Source organism: Anoplophora glabripennis, unplaced genomic scaffold (genome assembly GCF_000390285.2).
Source record: "Anoplophora glabripennis isolate ALB-LARVAE unplaced genomic scaffold, Agla_2.0 scaffold135, whole genome shotgun sequence".
Classification (NCBI taxonomy): domain Eukaryota; kingdom Metazoa; phylum Arthropoda; class Insecta; order Coleoptera; family Cerambycidae; genus Anoplophora; species Anoplophora glabripennis.
The window spans coordinates 153,846-173,388 of NW_019416236.1; the positions used below are offsets into that span (position 1 = coordinate 153,846).

Below are 19,543 nucleotides of genomic sequence, written 5' to 3' on the forward strand. Positions count from 1 at the left end.
GGCCACCCGGTATCTTGTTTCGCTCTGTACTTATTTGTGCCGCCTGGGTATCGACACCTATCTTATTTTGGATTTGAACTTGGAGATAATTTTCTTTTAGGGTTTCTCTCTTTTTTGCTAACTTTCTTGACTGGTTTGTACTTTTCCTCACCTCCCTTAAGTTGCAATGGGTGTATTCAGATTAAACTTGTTTGTTTAATAGTAGGGTAACAAGGCGGGTTCTGGACCAGATGGGCTTCCGGTGTGTTGGATGGCGGGTCCATCCGAAGGGGTCCAAAGAATGATGATGTGGGGGTGGAGGGTGTGTAAGAGGTGCGTAGAAGAGGTGGTGGTGTGCAGCCTTTGGTATATTTGAAGGTCAGGAAGAGTTGTGATGTGTCTGCACATATGACGTAATGAGTGAGGAGGGGGGCGCTCGGTGCATGTAGGAGTGCAGGAAGTCGCGCGCGGGTTATCTGAAGAGGAAGCAATAAGACGCGAGGCTGCAGGAGTGTATCATTGAAATGAGATTTTGTTCATGAGCGAAGGATGTTATTTTTTTTATTGACGGAATAAAAATTTTGTGGAAAAAATAACATATTTATTAATACTATTTAATTGTTATAAGGACAAAATAGGAGTTTCTTCTTTAACCTTTCTGTTTCTTCATAGCAGCTTGCATATGTCCACTCTAAGTTTCTACATGTTACATCAACAGTTTTTGAGAACAGGAGGAGACGTAGGCATCGAAGTGCTCTAGTCTATTCCAGCAGTCAACCTCAATGGTTGTGGAATGGTTCTCAAAAAATCGAATCGATACAATCCTGCTTCCTCTTTAGACAACGCGCGCGACTTTCTGCACTCCTACATGCACCGCGCTGACCCCCCTCACTCGTTACGTCACATCTGCAGACACATCACAACTCTTCTTGATCAAACATACCAGAGGCTGCACACCATCACTTCTTTTACGCACGTCTTACACACAACCCCCGCACCTGGACCCCTTCGGATGGATCCGCCACCCAACACATCGGAAGCCCACTTCTTGGTCCAGAACCCGCCTTGTTAACATACTTCACTTCACTGGTTATAATATCTCTACTTCCATATTTGTTTTCATGTTTTTATAATCTGATCAAGTTTACTTATTTATTTTTGTTTTAGGGTGCCACTGGTGATAATGGTAATATTTAAACATACTGAATAATTAGACCAAATATGTCCCATTACAACTTAGAGTTATTGTTGTTTTATCACGAAGGGTTTCCAAGTAAATAAAAAAATATAATAAAATTTTCTAAATCTTTGACACCCTGTTTCGCGGAAATGGTCTCTTACAAGGCTGTCAGTAATATCTGAGACATCCTGTATACAGTTACATGTCCTAAATATAAATTAATATTATCTAATTAATGCTCAATTTAAATTTTAATTCTCAAAATAACTAACTCCAAAATCGATCCGATTATAATAAAAATAATATTCTGTAAAATTTTTCTTATAAATATTTCCATTGAATTTAATCGAAGGATGAATCTTTTATGTTGTTTTAATACTGAGAAGGTATGGATCTTATTTACAAAATAATTTCAAAGACTGACTTGAATTGATTGACTTGTTAAATACATGCAGCTTCGAGATTTTCTCGGTATTATGTCCCTACTTGCTTCGAGTCGGGATTTCATCCTGGAAATAATTATTCCACGTTATTATCTTTCTTCAAAGGATTCTCCTCAGAGGATGGGGCTGCGAATGCCAACGTGACTTTTTTGTTTTTAGAGCAAAGCGTATCTTATTACATAAATATTATGCTGAGCCAGGAACGAAATTTATGTGTAAAAAGTGAATGAGCAGCGTCAACAAAGGCCCTAGAGGCAGTCCCTATAACGCTAATATTTGCCGAGTCATTTAGTATTACAGTAAGTTATAAATGGCTTACTGTTTTCACTTTGGTTCGGAATCTAGAGAAATTGATTTTACTGGTATCTAAGTATAAATAAAGGAGTATGCTATAAAGGTTGATAAAGGCTGTCCTTAAGTATCTTTCAGAGAAATTATTGTTAGTACTTTGACATATTTCCAACCCACAAAACCGCTTCTCGAAACTATTTGTTTATAAAGTCAAAATTTTTTGAACTTGCCCCATAAGTAGTTAAAAGGAAGAAAATAGACATTATAACAATTCTACAGGGTGCTCCGTAAGTAATGGTCCATAGAGACATACTAGATTTTTTACTTCAAAATATTACGATTGGAGCCAATATGCCTTAATAAAATGTTGATAGCAAAAAAGATACAGGGTGTCAAAGTTGGAAATTAAAAATTGAATTTTCGTAATAATTATAATATTTTTGAGTGTATAAACGTGAAAATTTAGGGGTAGATGTTTTTGTATACGAGAAATCATAGTTTGTTATCTATTTCAATGTATCTTCTAGAGGGCGCCACATACGCCGTGTTTATGACGTAAATACGAGCATAATTTTTTTATCCACAACGTTAACGCTTCTTTTTTTTAATCTTAAACCTACATTATTTTCGTGAAAAAATGGTATACTTGTCATTAGCTCTAGAAATTGTCCGTTTTCAAGAAAAACGCATTTCAACAATCTGCTGCATGTTTCATTACAGGAAATTTTATCGTAGTGTGCGCTAATGAAAACATTAATTTTGACAATTAAACATTATCCCTTTGTACACATTAAAATACAAATTATCAAGTTGATAAATTTTATTTACAAAACCAGTTAAAGGAGAAATTTAATTAAACAAAACTATGATTTTATCAAGCGTTTAACAAGTAAAAAACTGAATATGTACCTAAGGAAAAATAGGAAATGTTTCAAAGTAAATTTTCAATATGTCCACCATTCACCTCGATGCACTTGTCCATACGATTTATGAAAGATCGTCTAATATTAAATAATACCATTGGATCAAAAAAAGTTGAGGCATTACTAATTTCTTGCCAAAGTTGGACGCGAGTATTTATAGTGTTTTTATAAACAATTTCCTTCATTGTGCCCCATACACCAAAATCTAAAGGGTTGAAGTCTGGACTACGTGGCGGCCAAGGAAATATACTACCACGGCCAATCCAACGTTCAGGAAAGTGTTGGTTTAGATATGTTCTTACTTGATGAGTAAAATGTGGCGGAGCGCCATCTTGCATGAACCACATATTTTGCCTCAAATTCAGTGGTAACGCATCCAATAGATCAACAAAGCTATTTTCTAAAAAATTTAAATAACTTGTACCATTTAAATTTCCTGGCAACTCATATGGACCTAGAAAATGGTTTCCAATGATCCCACACCAAACATTAATCTTAAATTCATGTTGAAAGTGCCGTTCTCGAGTTACATGAGGATTTTGAACTTCCCAACAATGCTTATTTCTTAAATTAAAAATACCTCATCGAGTAAATGTCGCTTCATCTGTAAACAATATTCTGTTGACAAATGTATAGTCAGTATTCTGCTTGTTAAGAATATCACTTGCAAATTGATATATTGAAGGAAGATCGACAGGTAATAAATTTTGAACTGGTGTAAAATGATATGGATGATATTTTTCTTCATGTAATGTCTTTAAAATTGATGTTTTATTAATTCCCGTGGCATCAGCTAATCGTCTTGAACTAGTTTGTGGATCATCTGCAATGCGAATTAGTATTTCGTCTTCCTGGTCAGGCGTAATCATTTTTGGTCGACCTAAATTATCACGTTTAGGACGAAATGAACCACTTTCGCCTAAGTTTCTGAATAGATTTTGAAACAGTCGTTTACCAGGTTGCAATCTGTTTGGAAATCTTCGGCAATCTTTGGCTTCTTTCGACGTTGCGCAGCACGTCCATTGAAATTTTGTTGACAATAAACAACCGTCATATCTCTCATTTCCAAATTCGAGAAATTATTACCTATGTCTCGGCATAATTCGTTATTTTCTTTTAAATACTTAATTGATTTTTACCAAAAATTAATAAATACAATTTGAAATAATTGCTAACTGTCACAATTGTCAAAACTGTCTAGGCATTGTCGCACACTACGATAAAATTTCCTGTAATGAAACATGCAGCAGATTGTTGAAATGCGTTTTTCTTGAAAACGGACAATTTCTATAGCTAATGACAAGTATACCATTTTTTCACGAAAATAATATTGGTTTAAGATTTAAAAAAAAAGAAGTGTTAACGTTGTGGATAAAAAAATTATGCTCGTATTTACGTCATAAACACGGCGTATGTGGCGTCCTCTAGAAGATAAATCGAAATAGATAACAAATTATGATTTCACGTATACAGAAACATCTACCCCTAAATTTTCACGTTCATACACTCAAAAATATTATAATTATTACGAAAATTCAATTTTTAATTTCCAAATTTGACACCCTGTATCTTTTTTGTTATCAACATTTTATTAAGGCATGTTGGCTCCAATCGTAATATTTTGAAGTAAAAAATCTAGTTTGTCTCTATGGACCATTACTTACGGACCACCCTGTATATGATAGTTAAGGAGTTCAAGTATCAGTGCCAATTAAAATTGTCTTTATGCAAAAAAGTAAGGACATTTCGTGGTGAAATTTAGTAACAAATTGTCTCATGCCAAAACTATCAGACCGATTTGGATCAGGTTTTGGTATTTCGTTTTGTAATAAATCCACATTTATAGTACAATTGGATAATATCTTATCCTCTTGTCAGTTGGACGCGCGAGTATCAAAACAGTTCTATCTTCTAGGAAATTTCATAACAATTAGTTATAATTTTCTCTGTAAACTGCATGTTTACAAAGTTATATTAGAAAATGTAAGTAAGAAAGAACACGAAATTTTTGTGTATTTTTGCACTTTTTAATTTTTCCTGCAAATAACTTTTTTCCTGGCGCAAACTTATATTTTGATTGTATACAGGGTATTCTGAAAGTCCGTCAGGAAACTACGGATTATTATAATAGCATTATGTAATAAATTTTTTTTTCTAAGTGTCAATTGTTTGCAAGTTGCAACTTGTCAAAGTATTTTTTTTTAATTGTTTTATTTAAATAACTTATTTAATTCAAGTTGGATTAGTCTTTTCTTTGGCACACCCATTAAGTAGATGAATCTCTGTTGGACCAGACAGAGAAGTTTCATTATGCTCCGCTAGAGGTCACTCTGTACCTAGGACGCAAAATTTGTTTTGTTCATAATTTTTTTCTTGCAAGGTATCTCAGAAATTTAAATATTATTGAAAAGAGAAACAATATCAGAAAAAAATATGTACGCTCTATTGAAGCTGATAAATTTAACCGTTTAGCAGGAAATCGCTAATAAAGTGTTATTCAACATCAAATTGGTAATTCATTCTGCAGTTAATCAAGTTGCCATGCTGTAATACCTTCTCTTGTTAGTAAATAAAATATTATTAGTAAATTTCTTATCCTCGTCTTATTTTTCCACAATGCTATTACAGAGCCGAAAAAAAAATATTATGCTGAAAAATCAAACTCATACCTACTTTAAACAATTTTTGTTACAATTCATAACCTCAAAATTACTAATGACATTTATTTGAACCATGTGAGCTTGATTAATTACAGAAACAATTATAAAAAAATTGGTGTTTAATAACACATTAATAGCGATTTCCTGGTAAACAGTTACATTTATCGGTTTGAATAAAGAGTACATAATTTTTTCTGATATTGTTTCTCTTTTCAATAATGTTTAAATTTCTGTGATGTCTAGCAAGAGAAAAAAGTTATGAACGAAACAAATTTTGCGTTCGAGGTAAAGTGCTCTCTAGCAGCGGATTTTGAAACTTTTCTCTGACTGGTTAAAAAAAAATAATTACATACTGCTATTATTTTTAATCGGTAGAATCATCTCCCGAAGTTTCCTGACGGACGTTCAGAACACCCTGTATAAGTATTATTTTCGAGCGATTTTTACTAATAACTAATCTACGTCAAGCAACAGTGTAGTTCTCCTGGACTACTAGTATTAATACATTGTTTTATTTTGTTAATAAACAAATCCACTTTTCATTTTGTAAAACAACATTTAGTTTTCTCTAATTAATATACGTATAGCCGGTATATTTTAGTTTTGTTCAGGTTCCGATGAAGGAACATTAGAAAATTTCTACCTGATAAGAGTAGGAAAATGGTGTGTCGTCTGTTACATTTAGTTTCCAAATAACAAATACAACTGAATCTATACGTTCTTTGTTTTCACGAATATATGATCGACGTATGATGGTGCTGTCTATTACTCCTTTGTAAGTATAAATAGCTGAAATAAATCCATATTCTGGGTAAATGTGTTTTTTCGGAAATAATCACGATTTGGAACAACAAGGTTTTCTTTTGTTAGATTTTTAACGATATATTTTTTAATTTACTTAAATTTTATTTTATTTTTTTCATAGCTACGATGTGTCAAATTTGGCAAAAAATCGCTTAACTGAAAGCAAAGTTATCCAAATTCCCTAAATTATGAGTAATAGGAGCTTATATCACTATTTTTATTACTAGCATCAGCTCCCAAATTATCTGCTAGTTCTGGGATATCCTGTAATGTATGTTCTTATTAACTAAATAGACCAGGAAAAAAGCTGGAAAATGACCATTTCGCGACTTTTTGTTTCGGTAAGCTGAATTTATCACTATAGATGCTAAATATTATGTACAATAACATATTAGTTTCCACAGTCATAAAAATGGGGGGAAGATTGTTTACATGGTGGTTAATTGTATAATTTTTACGTAAATTCAAGTTTTTCGCTTATAACTTTTTCCGTTCATTTCCACGAGAAAAAAGTAAGGTACTTTTTTTTTCGTCTTCAAAAGACCTACAAAACTAGCCGTCGAGCGTCAAAAAATATTGATTAAATCAAAAGTTATAAACAAAAGAAGTTTATTTATGACTTTTGAATTAAACATTTATAAATTGCGTTATTATTACCAGAACGTTTTGGCATCGTATCATCTCATTCCTTATCACTTTCTAAGAACTCACACGAAATCTGGAATCGGTAAGTTGCATAGTTTACAAGTTGTGGCCTTATAAAGAAATTAACTAATTATTAGTCTGGACGATCCCGAGGATCTTCCACAATCGCACTGATTTTTTTCATGGTAGATTTCATAATAATACAATGAAATCTATCATTTTTTTTTAATTTCAAATTTGCAATCTAGATTTTTTTTTTATTTTTTAGCCTTAGTTTCAAAATGAAATATACGACGCACGAGCGTGATATAGTTATATATTATTATATATTTGGAAAGCTTATGAAAAGAGATTTAAGTTAAAAAAAATTGACGGTCCATTGTTAAACAAATTAGGTTGGTAGCGGCAAAAAAAAACTGTCATAACCGGCAACTCGAGTACTTTCCCAGGTAAAAATATTTAATTTGTGGAAGTAGGTATGTTAAGTGCATAAGAAATATTGTCAACAGTCAACTCTTGAAAATAATATATTTGACAGTCTGTAACTCAGTCTGTATAAATTCAGCTTGCCGAAACAAAAAGTCGCGTATAATTCTGTATTTCCTGGCCTATAAAAGGTTCCATTCACGGTGGGCTTAATCAAACACGATGTGCGATAGGTTTATATGTCCGTATGTGGTAATTTCTGAGCAATTAAAATTGTTTGGGAATTGGACGTCAGTGGTCCCTTCGAATGCACAGATTGTGGAAAAGTAAACTGCACGCGGTGCGCAGCTTATCTGCGCAATATAATACAAGCGATAATTATATGATCCGAGATCGCCTGTCATTTTATCCAACGTGTTTGGCCATTAGCCATTCGATAAATAGAGTACGACATATCGACGAAATATATCGATGTTCCATAAACCAATCCTTGGATGGAGTCTTTAATAACGTTTAGAAGTCTATTAGTTTGACTTACCTATCGTTTTGCCGACGCTCTCGTGGATGGCTCCGGATATCGCTCCGTTCGCCAAGGCATCGAAGCAGGCGCTGAGCGCGCACGCGCACGCGCTAGTGCCTATGAGATACTCTAATATCATATTCCATCCTATGACAAAGGCTACGAATTCACCCACGGTTACGTAGGAGTACATATAAGCTGACCCTGTCGTGTGAGGCACTCTGACACCAAATTCTGCATAACATACACCTGAAAAGAAAAATGTATTGTCAAAGGAGATGTTGTTTGTTAACACAACAAAACAAAGTGTGGACTATAACTGGCGCCTTCGGTAGAATTTAGAATATCATTTATTTTTATGTTACGGGTACCATAATTCACTTTTATATTGTCTGAAATTACTTATTTGTCACACAATTTTTCGTTGTTTCTCTATTTATTATTATGTACCATAATTCATTTCTATATTGTCTGAAGTTACTTATTTGTTACACAATTTTAGTTGTTTCTCTATTTATTTGGGTATATGGCCACTGCTATTGGAAAGAGCAATCAAGGGTTATTTTTATGTAGTTTTGTAATAAAAAATTACACATAGATAAAGCAGGCAAATAAAAAATACACATCGTTATTGTCACGCATTTTTAATTAGTTTTAATGGTTTATACTTTTTTGTTTATTTGTTTTCAAAGTTACATATATCATAAGATATTGTTGTCTTCCACCATAGTTTACGCGAAAATTACCCCTGATATGAGGAGAACCGGTATTTTTAATGGAATCACCACCCATTTGGGGTATGGGTAGATTTCAAGATATGTGCGACACGATCTAATTTCTTTAGTTGTCTTCTTCCACTCTAATTGTTACTCTAGTGTCAATATCACTGTCTTTTTTAGGTTTTACTTCGTTGCCGAGCACTGATTTCGAGGTCTTGTGAGAATACCAGAAATATGGCAGCTTCTTGTTTAGAGAATCTATGAATGTAGCTGCTAGGAGCGGTTTTTATCCCTTGGGATCTTCACTGGATAATTGCATAATATCTGGGTGAATGAGATGCTAGAACTGAGGTCTAAGCCGAGGGCAACATGCAAAAAAATTATGAAAATTAATTTAACAAGGTTTTCAATTATTAAAAATAGATTTATTGATAAAAATATGTTATTTATAACAAACGGGCATTTGGTTACTGATCTGCTATAGGTATTATACGATGCAAAATGGTAATAATTTAAAACTTACTAGGTGCCAGGTTCGGTACGGCAAAACATCAGTCGACATTCGATCACAGTTCTTGATGGGTCCGCAGAAACCCTGCAGCGAAGTCCGCCTTAAGTTTGGACAATTGGTATCTCTGGATTTTACCCATCTTTGATGAGTTTATGAAGGACTGACGTGCTACTTTGGTTTTGTCTTGCAGTTCTCAGATTCAATTTTGTAATATTTGAAGAGCTTTTGAGTTTCCAAACATCGAAACTGGGGTGAATTTTCCATTTTGGCAACGCTGCTGCACTGTCGGCATCGGCCTTCGGTGGTTATGTTTGCTGCGGCTTTGATGTTTGGAGGCGGTAGGGGGCTTCTTAGGAACTTCGGCGAACATTTTTTGAAAACTTAGTTGCGCCGCGCTTTCTATTTCTCGTGGAGTGTAAATTGGGTTCCCTCGGACGTATGCCTCTTGGCTGGATTACGACAATATTTCACAGAGTAATTTAACAAATATTTCATCGTTTAAGACGGAGACTTCTACCACTGCGGAGTAGGATGACGCCGTCAGTATTGGTTTTATTTTAAAATTTATCATCAAAAACGTAGCAATACGTTGCAAGCTGGGTAGTGACATATTTTTTATACCATCTTATCAATTGAAAAGCAAAAACTAACTGACTGATTCATTTTATGAATGACGAATGGACGATTGTATTTAAGACTGTCCGACAAAAACTTGAAATTTCTGTCATTGTTTTTAAGTTTTTATAACAAGGTGCCTGTCTTATGTACAGTAATGTATCTATCGTATGTTGAATACTAACAATTATTTGTTTAAATTATTTAGTAGTAGAATTTAATTAATTAATGCTAAATATGTGTAGTGGATCAAATTTTTAAATTATATATTAGTTTAGTTAATTATTCCATGTAGTATAGTGTAGTGCTTTGTAAATGGCACATAAATTATTTAATTCAATAATAATTACTAAAACTACATTTTATAACATTAAAGTATGCGGAATTAAATTGGTCACTGTCTGTAAACTATTGGGTGTTAAAATTAAACTAAGTTAAGCTACTGCTCAGTAGATACGAGTTCTTTCCTCAATCTAGTCGACCAGTTTTCCAGTGGCGTACAAATGGTTTTAAAAAAGTTGTTTATAGTGACATGTTCTTTCTTCTTTGGTGTATCAGATTTATTCACCTAATTTTTTCGAATAAAATCTGAATCACCCTGTACACCTTTTTCAACTTGGAGTTTAGTAATTCTGTTATTTTAAATTTGACACCAGATATATTTCATTCTAGGAGGTAGGAAACTTAATTCTGTTTATTCCATATTGTGCTGTCTATTATAAAATAATAAAAAGCATGTAACGCGTTTTGAATAGGATCCTGATCACCATATTTATTCAACTGGAAACTTTTATTTCAATTGAAACTTAAAACAATTTCTAGATTAATTCGAAAGTTTCATTTCTCTTTTCGTTGACAGTTTTTCCCCGTGAAATATCTTCATAATAATGCATTATTCTTAGGTATCTGTCCGCGTCGTATTTCTTAACTAAGTACCTCTCTATGCATGAATATTCAATGAGCCCTATTTTAAACAGATACTTAAATCTGTTTGGAGCCTAGTTTATACCGAGTTTGAATCTAAATAGGGTATTATGTTTCTAGAGAAATACCTTGCAGTATTTAATCAAGACGCGGTAGCGTAGCTACGCTAATGCCAAAGCAAACCAAAGTGTAATAGTCTGCTTTGTCACTGGTAACGTCGATGTAATTTTCAATACCAATTAAGGGTTACGGACTTAATTAAAAACGTAAACACAATTACACAGGACAAATCACACGTAGGTTGTAATTAATGTGTCATACTGACAGGGTAAAATTAAGGTGTCGTGTTACTTGCTCATCTAATTAATAATTAGGTAAGTACTTTGTACTTTATTTGACATTTTCTGTGATAGGTGGAGGGCGAGTAATATAACTCTCCCACATTCAATGTCCTGCATTTCTGAAGGGATAAGGGTCTTCCCAATAGTTCTTAAAAGAAACTAATTGTTTCAGCAAAAAGTTTACAACCTACAGACTGCCAACATTTTCAAAAAAAGTAAAGTAGGTAATGTATATTTAAAAATTTTCTAAACAAATCTTTATATTAACAACATTTTATGTACATAATGCATGAAAGAAAATTGAAACTGAAAAATTTATTGCTACCCAGGAATAACTTTTCGAATAACTTTTGTAGTCATTTATTCAGGGTGTTCTGTAGTGAATGGGCCGTATCGCAATGAGAGGTACCCGGAGTTAAAATAGGCCGACTTGTCTTAGTGCAAAAAAAAAATCAAAGGTGAAACAAAAACCGTTTTCCCTCATTGTCTTTTGACACAGTAGATATTTGATCAAATTCGGTCTACGGGAGTTTGTCGTTATGTGGAATTCAAATTTGATTAGTGTTTTTTCCATATTTTTTAAGTGGCGCTACCTTCGACATACTTCGACATACAGTAGACATGTAAAATAAAACGTGTTCTTAGTGGACACCGCTTGAGAAAAAAAGAGGTTTAATTTTGCAATGCAAATAACAAGTACCTAGAAATAAAAAAAAGCATATTTATTTTTTAGTCGATAATTCGAAATTCATATTTAGCGTTTTTAAAATCTTGTTTTTTTATGTGATGTAGCCCCGGCTCATTATTTGATGGAAGTTCGGAATCACCTGAAAACTGTTTTTCCCAATCCATAATAGGGAAGAGGCAGCTACAGCCCATGACCATCTCGTAGTCCTGATTTAGATTCAATGGACTTTTATTTTTAGGACTACATCAAAAAATAAATTTTTTATTTCAAAAATAACAAAACAAAAATATATTAATTTTCGGTTAAGTACTCTAATTTTTCGGGTAAATGTATTACCTACTTAATTTTTAAACGGTTTTATTAATGTAATGCGAATACAAAATTATAGTTTAATAACTTGTTTTGTCAAATGTTTGTATAATAAAGTATTTTTAAATTTTGTTAATAATGGTTAGAAATTGATTAAAAATACAAGTATCTCGCAGTAGAAATGCCTTTTATTGTGCTGCTTAATACAACAAAAATATGTTTTGAGAGTCTACACAGAATAATGCATTTACACACAGCATTTTCATTTGATCCAATATTTCTCTTTTTGCAGTGCAAGGCAAATAACTAGCAGAATTTCATTTGAGGTACAATTTCCCTATAATAAATTGCTTTGTGGTGGTAGGTACATTTTGTTTTGAAAATTGAGGCAATTTCAGTGGTTCTCGTTTAAAACTGATGCACATCTCATAATTGCTAAAATAGGAAAATATAATTTTCACTTGTAAACGTTTCCTGTTGTCAGCGTACATATGCAGCATGGTACAGTATAGATTAGGTTTATAATATACATTTGACGGTAACGTAGGAAAACATAAAAAAATGTGATTAGGCTTAATAAAAATGAATCGAAGAAAAATTAATGAGTACCGCTATTAAGGGGGTACTGGGGTACTCTGTTATGATGACAGTTTCGTTTTAATATAATTATATCTAAAATTTCCCATAAATATAGTTCTCTATATTTAGTCATTATTACATCTGAAATATTGGTACCAAAAATATTATGAAAATTTAAATATCTTAAAATAAATCCTGTATGCTATTACGATGTTTCACATACAGAGTATCGCTGTTTAGAACAAGTAACTTTTAAAATTGCTTTTCATTTTTATCTTAATATAGAATCGGCATTCATTAGATTATATCAAACTAAAAAGTTAATGTGAATATTAATATTTCAATTATAGAATTACTAGTTAAATTAATATAGTGGGAAGGAAAATTAACTTTTTTTGAAGCAGTATATCTATTATATTTTTCTATCTGTGGTAATTAATATTTTTAATAATTTAAAACGCATAATGATGTCTATAAAATGTTATTAGCAAAATAATTTAACTTACTTAAATTTTAATCCAATAAATAAATTACTAAAAAGTAAAGAACTTACAATTATTTTAAAATACTACACATGAGTCTTCCTGAAAGACGGAAAAGTAAGTAAGTAGAGAATGACAAAATGAAAACTGATTTAGCGCTACTGCTGCAATGGCAATATATTTTCCTATAGGTATTACGTATATTTTTATTTTAACATTTTAAAGAACAACTTTTATTACTTGCACTATTCATTTTATAGCATTCAATTTAATTGCTTCAATTTAATTTTTATAGCAATTTGCCCCTTTCGCTTACTTAATTATAAATATTTTAATATTTTATATTTTTGCATATTTTTTTTTGTAATTTCTGTATCTCTTTGTTTCAATTCAGGGTTCTGAAGATGTTTCAATAAAGAGAAGTACCTATCAACTTCCATAAAATTTGTTTTTCTGAAATTTCCATTTGGACAGAAATCTCATCATTCTTACTACTACTACTTCAGGTACGCGTACCCCTGGTTGAACACCACTTGTTACGGTTTTCAAAAATATTAATATATAAACATTTACAAATAATTAAATTATGTCTTTATAATTACTTATTACTTATTTTATCAATTGCAATATACTCAATTCATTTCAAAATTAATTATCAATTACTATTATTGATGTATATATTCATAACTTTTTATATTACTTTGTTTATGACATAATATAACAGTTTCAAATAGATGAAACGGTTCAATTTACTCTGTTTCAAAACGAATAAATCTAAGTCACGTGACCATTGTCTTAAAATTCCATATTCCATACGTCAGTTCTTTCTTCTAAATCTCAACCGTTGGAGGGATCACTTTGTAGCTTCATTAGCTCATTGAAAGATATTATTAACAATAATTGTGTAACTTTTGGAAAGTTAATCAACGTGGAAGTTGGATTTCGTTAATAATATTTATATAGGCTTTATCCCGTAAGCAGCTGTGCTGGATTTTATTTCACGAAGAGAAGCTCACTAGTTGGGTAATAATTGTTCTTTGTATAATTTTCGCTGATGGTTTGGAAATTCAAAAATATTCACATCGAAATATTAATCTACTTTTTAGGCTTCTTTGAGCTAGTCCCTCATCGTCTTATTATCACGATTATTTGGAAAATATAAGATTTTGGAAGTACGACAGACGGGCATGGTCATTGGTTATAACATCGCGATCTTGGGGGAATATTCGTTGACAAAATATACGATTGGACATCCTGCCTTCGTTCTACTATCACCACGCTCCGTGATTCTGTTAGCGGAGTAGAGACATAACCTCGCTTAGATGACAGCTATTTTGAGACAAGACACTTGTTGATATTAGGAGGACTACCCACCACAGATACCAATTTAGTTCCCTAAAGAGCACAGTATACTAATCAATCAGTAGGGAAAGTTACGTTTCCCGCGTCTTCCATATTTCCACCATTTTGTTAGCGACTGACAGTTATTACGATTTCCGTTCTCATATTTTCATTCATGGATCGAGTATGTTTTTATTATTGTATATGTAACTAACCTCTCCTATACCTTCTTATATCTCAGCTTTATGTATTAAAAACCTTATTTTATGATGTTGAGTGGTTGTTTAATTTAGTTTTCTTGTTCTTGTGTATTTTATTAGTGATTATTTATTTATAAGTAATACTATACTTACCCAGTAAATAGGTAGTTAATAATGAAATAAAAATTATAGCAGACTTACATTTTAAAATATGTTTAGAAAATAAATACGCTTTCGTAAGTTTTTGAACAAAATTTATAAAATTCAGGCCGATATAATCTAATCTAAATTATTTCTGCTGGAATTCAAATAACTAAACCTGTATTTAACCAAAAAATGTAAACTTCTATTAATAAAAAAAAAAACTCAATTTACGTGTAACACTACTACATAGTTAACAATCTCTTTATTACCTTGGATTACAATAATTAATCAGAAATTAATGTATAATAATTAAAAGTATTAAAACCAGGAAAAAGAACAGGTTATGTTTACTATACTACTGGAGGTAGCATGCCATTGCGAAAAGTGTGGCTGTCGGCTGAGAGACAGACAGTATCTCAGACTTGCTGTCTCACTCTAGCACGCCGTGATTGGTTGGAGCATTCATTTCCAACTAATCGCGGCGTGCCAGAGTGAGACAGCATGTACTGAGGTACTGTCTGTCTCTCTCGCACACTCAGCCACAATTTTCGCAATGGCATGCCTCCTCGAAAGATCCGCCATATTCTTAGCGACTTTTCCTAGAGTGGGGGTTTTTAAAAATTGCCATACGGAATTCATTCATAAATCTTTCAAGATTCCATACTGATTGATTAGTATACTGTGCTAAAGAGCTAGCAAGGAACCACCCTGCACCGTAGGAATATATACCTAGTTTTAACACCTCGATTGAAGATAAGAACTTCGCCTCTATATCCTTCACTGTATTGTAGTGCATATAGTTTAATTTGATGATATTAGTTTAAGGATTTTGGATTTATAAATTACCTAACTGTACAAAACTTGCAATTGCACTTTGGGGGATATAACTAACGATATTTGCGACATAAATTTGACGATCAACCTTATATGTCTCATTGATTCTCTACATGATTATAAAATTTATACTACACATAGTTAACCTGTAAGTTTTTTTTATCATCAGTCCCTGCAGTGAACGATAGGCAAACACAGATTATTAATAAATAACTTCCTTTTCACAGGTAACCTTGTGTGCTCTGACTTAAGACAAATTCAACCCTGAGATTAAGAGTGCTGCACTTCCAGCTATAATATTTAATGACTTCCGACTAGTAGAGTTGTAGAGGCTGGAATAGCGTAGCACACTGCCATATAAGACTTTTGCTTTTAGAGATCCGTCGAAACGGCGCTTTAATTATGATTAAACCGAATCAATTCAGAGATTTGGGCTGCCTGATGAGACGCACAACATCTAATCAAATCAATGCGGGGGCGTACCTGGATCTCAATATACTGTAGGTCTAGGAAAACAAAGCCGGCCTCTCATTAAACCTTCATAATTTACCATCACTGAAAGGCCACCCGGACCGGGAATTAATCAATTTGGGCATAAGATTCCCTTAATTCACCCATGTTATCTGCTTTCGTATTCAACACCGGCCCAAATCCCATCCGCTTAAATTGCTGTGAAGTACGTCCGGCCTGCGGCTAACATGTCAAGATATACGGGCGGTTCTCCCCTTTCTTTATCTCCCACGAGTTTCCCTTAACTTCCCACAAGGTGCCGCCAGCTCTCCTAAGATATGCCCGGCATCCTAATAATTTTGGTAAAATGGGCGTCAAAGCGACAGAGTTACGGCGCTGTAAATTTCACGATTTATGCCAAGTTACTCCGATTTTTACATACAAAAGTTAGTACGAAATTATTATTAAAACGTTACAGGATGGATGTTTTTTCTTCTGCGTCAGCGTTCTTCAGATAAAAATAAATAAAAAAATTGCATAAACGTTTGCAATTTATTTTGCACCGTTGATGACTTCCAGCCACTAGTTCTTCAACATTAAAATAGCTTCATCTGCATCTGCAAGCATTGTTGCAGATGACCGTCTAAAACTATGACCTATGTAACCTGAGGGGTTATTTCTTTATTTATGTATCTACCGCTATGATCAGAATCATAACGGTATTCACTGACAAAAGACTTTAGTATTAACTTCTCTTCTCTTCTCTTCTCTTCTCTTCTCTTCTCTTCTCTTCTCTTCTCTTCTCTTCTCTTCTCTTCTCTTCTCTTCTCAACGTGGGAACTTAGAAATGTTGCACGTTCAGATAATGAATTCCAGGCACTTACCGTACGTCGCTCATGTCCCATGTAATCCAGTGGTTGGTTTTATACGGTGGCACTTAAGTTAGAAGAACGAGAAAACACCAAAACTTTCCAGGAAGAGTTTTAATAACAATAAAACAAAACAAATAAAACAACGGTAACACCACAGACTCAAACAAACATTATTGATTCATTTACACGCGACAGCGTACAGAGATTCAGGGGATGCGAGATCTATAGCAAAATTTGGAATGACTTTATCCATTATTAAATTAACCCGAGACTCTAAAACTAAGTAGACTACTCAATGTGAAGCCCAAAGAAAAACTGCCTTCTTTTGGAGATCTCCCCCGAATTCGACACCTCGCTTCGACACGCCCATTTCTTGGGTCCAGACGTTTCTGTTCTTATCTTACTGGCGGGAATCCTGAATATCAGGACACTTTGGCATAACTATGTCATGTTAATAGTTATCTAATGTGCTGAATTTACATTTATATAAATAATTCTGTGACTAACTGGACTTACAAGTAACCCTAGCCTTCCTCTTGTGACTCCTTGTAGCAATACGGGACGGATTAGTCAATCTCATTTAATCTATTCTTATAGCTTGGAAAATCCGCCTAAAAACCAGCTAGTTGATCTATTATTATTTTTCTCACAACTTCTAACAACTTCTTCTTGGAATTCCTACGTTCTTTGGAATGCATTTCGCGCGTTATTTGAAATATCGATTTTTCTCTTTATACCAGATGCTCAACACATGGCCCCGACAGTCTTGTGAACAGTGAACTTGTTGAAAAAAATATTGATAAATTTCTGAAAATATTGCTAAACCTACTTGAGAGCCCTTAACGTTTCGATAATTAATGTTAACTGAAATATTTAACTGTCTGAGTTGGCCCATCCTAACTAACTAACAAATAAATACCATGCGTCCCGGCCTATGTTACACCTGTATACTTTTGGATAGGCAACCACGATATCTAACAAATTTGTTTGGTATTTTCTCAATGTTTATTAATAGTAATCGGCTGACCAGAGTACAGATCGTCACAAATAAGCTTGCGTTTGAGATAGCTCAGCCCACAAATTTGCGCTATTCGGGAGATATTTATTCTGTAAACTTTGCTTGTACTTTATCCCTGGCTAGTTGTTGGTAGATACTTGTTATATAGACAATATCAGAAAATTCTCAGGAGTCGGTTCTCATAAACTAGTACAATGCAACACACCTTGGAATGAATGGAGTGGTGAAATTTAATAAATTGTTTATTCAAGATTTTGTTATATTATTTTGACTTGAAGACTATAAACTCAAATTTATGAATATCTTTTTTAAAATAAAATATATTTTTCACAATAAAGAATATTTTTAACAGCAAAATTTGCCTTTTTCTGCTAAGCTTACAAATAATATAAGCACTTATTAAAATATTTCTATTAATTAATTTTATTTATACAATCCGGAGTAGATTTCCTTATACCATTTGTTGCCTATCATTCAGGGGCATCCTTACATCTAAACAAGAATGAAAAGTAGTCAGAATTTAAATAAAAAGGCTGTTCCTTTGACAGATTTTGTTCGAGCTCTTCGAAATAGTGAATTATTGAAGTTATCAGTGATTGGATTTGGCTTATTGTTGTACAGGTAAGTCCTGTGATTTGTTATTTATACTTTGCAAAGATTGGATCCGATATAAAGCATTATTTATTTGGAATAGCTAGCGATATTTTAGTGCACTGTGTTTTAAGATATCTGTTACGTTGAGAAATTTGTAGTTATCTTCGCTGGAAACTACGTAGAAGCCTTGCAGACTATTTATGGGGCCACTGGAAACTGCTTTGGAACTGCTTTCTACTGCTGGTAGCGGATAATTTTCATGGGCTGCCAAAATAACCTTATCTGGACTCTGGCCAAACTATAGATTTACTGGTAAGTATTTAATTTTCTTCCTTGGACTCTCTCTTCTTGTTTTATTTTTAATTTTTCGGGAGCTCGTAACCAACCAATAATTTCTTTGTTTTTTTCCACCTTCCTGATTATTCTGTCTCTAGCTTTGCTTAAGGTCCATGCACAGAAATTTTCAGACTTTGGATGTCCCTTTCAAACACCTTTTTTACATCACCACTTATAACTAACACATTTTTAACAAATGTCCTTTTACTTTTATTTACAATTCTATAAATTATTTAGGTACTAAAATATTCTTTATTTTATATTTTTTTAGGTCATCTCAGGGTACTCTTATAAAGCCACCTTTAGCTTTGACATTTGTGACATTTATTATAAAATTTGACAGTTGATGAAAAATTTTTATGTTATGGTTTATATTGGATTGAGATATCTTCTTCAAGTTTACTCGTCTTCCTGCAATATGTATACCCGATTATTCTATAGATTTTAAGCTTTCATTTGATATAAGCCACTCTAGGTTTAAATTCGTTTTTCTTTATGTACTGATTACTAGGAAGTGTCGATGTAATGCATTTTTATGAAAATTTATTCTGTACTTGAAAATTAAATTAAAAGATTATTAGTTTTATACTATGTAATATCATTGTCCATTACTAGTTTTATATCCAGAATTTACATATTAACAATTTTATACCAATTTGGTTTTGCTATAATAATAATTAAAATTTTTATACGACTTTAACTTCGGTCAGGCAAT

General features: G+C 32.9%; 1 protein-coding gene across 1 annotated transcript in view; it reads right to left on the reverse strand.

Moving 5' to 3' along the window:
• LOC108906677 (cationic amino acid transporter 2) overlaps positions 1 to 19,543 on the reverse strand; it is a 132,326-nt gene that overhangs the window by 38,422 nt on the left and 74,361 nt on the right. The window contains exon 3 of the mRNA XM_018710000.1: positions 7,890 to 8,120. Within this exon, the coding sequence (XP_018565516.1) occupies positions 7,890 to 8,120 (231 nt within the window). The remainder of the gene's footprint in view (positions 1 to 7,889; positions 8,121 to 19,543) is intronic.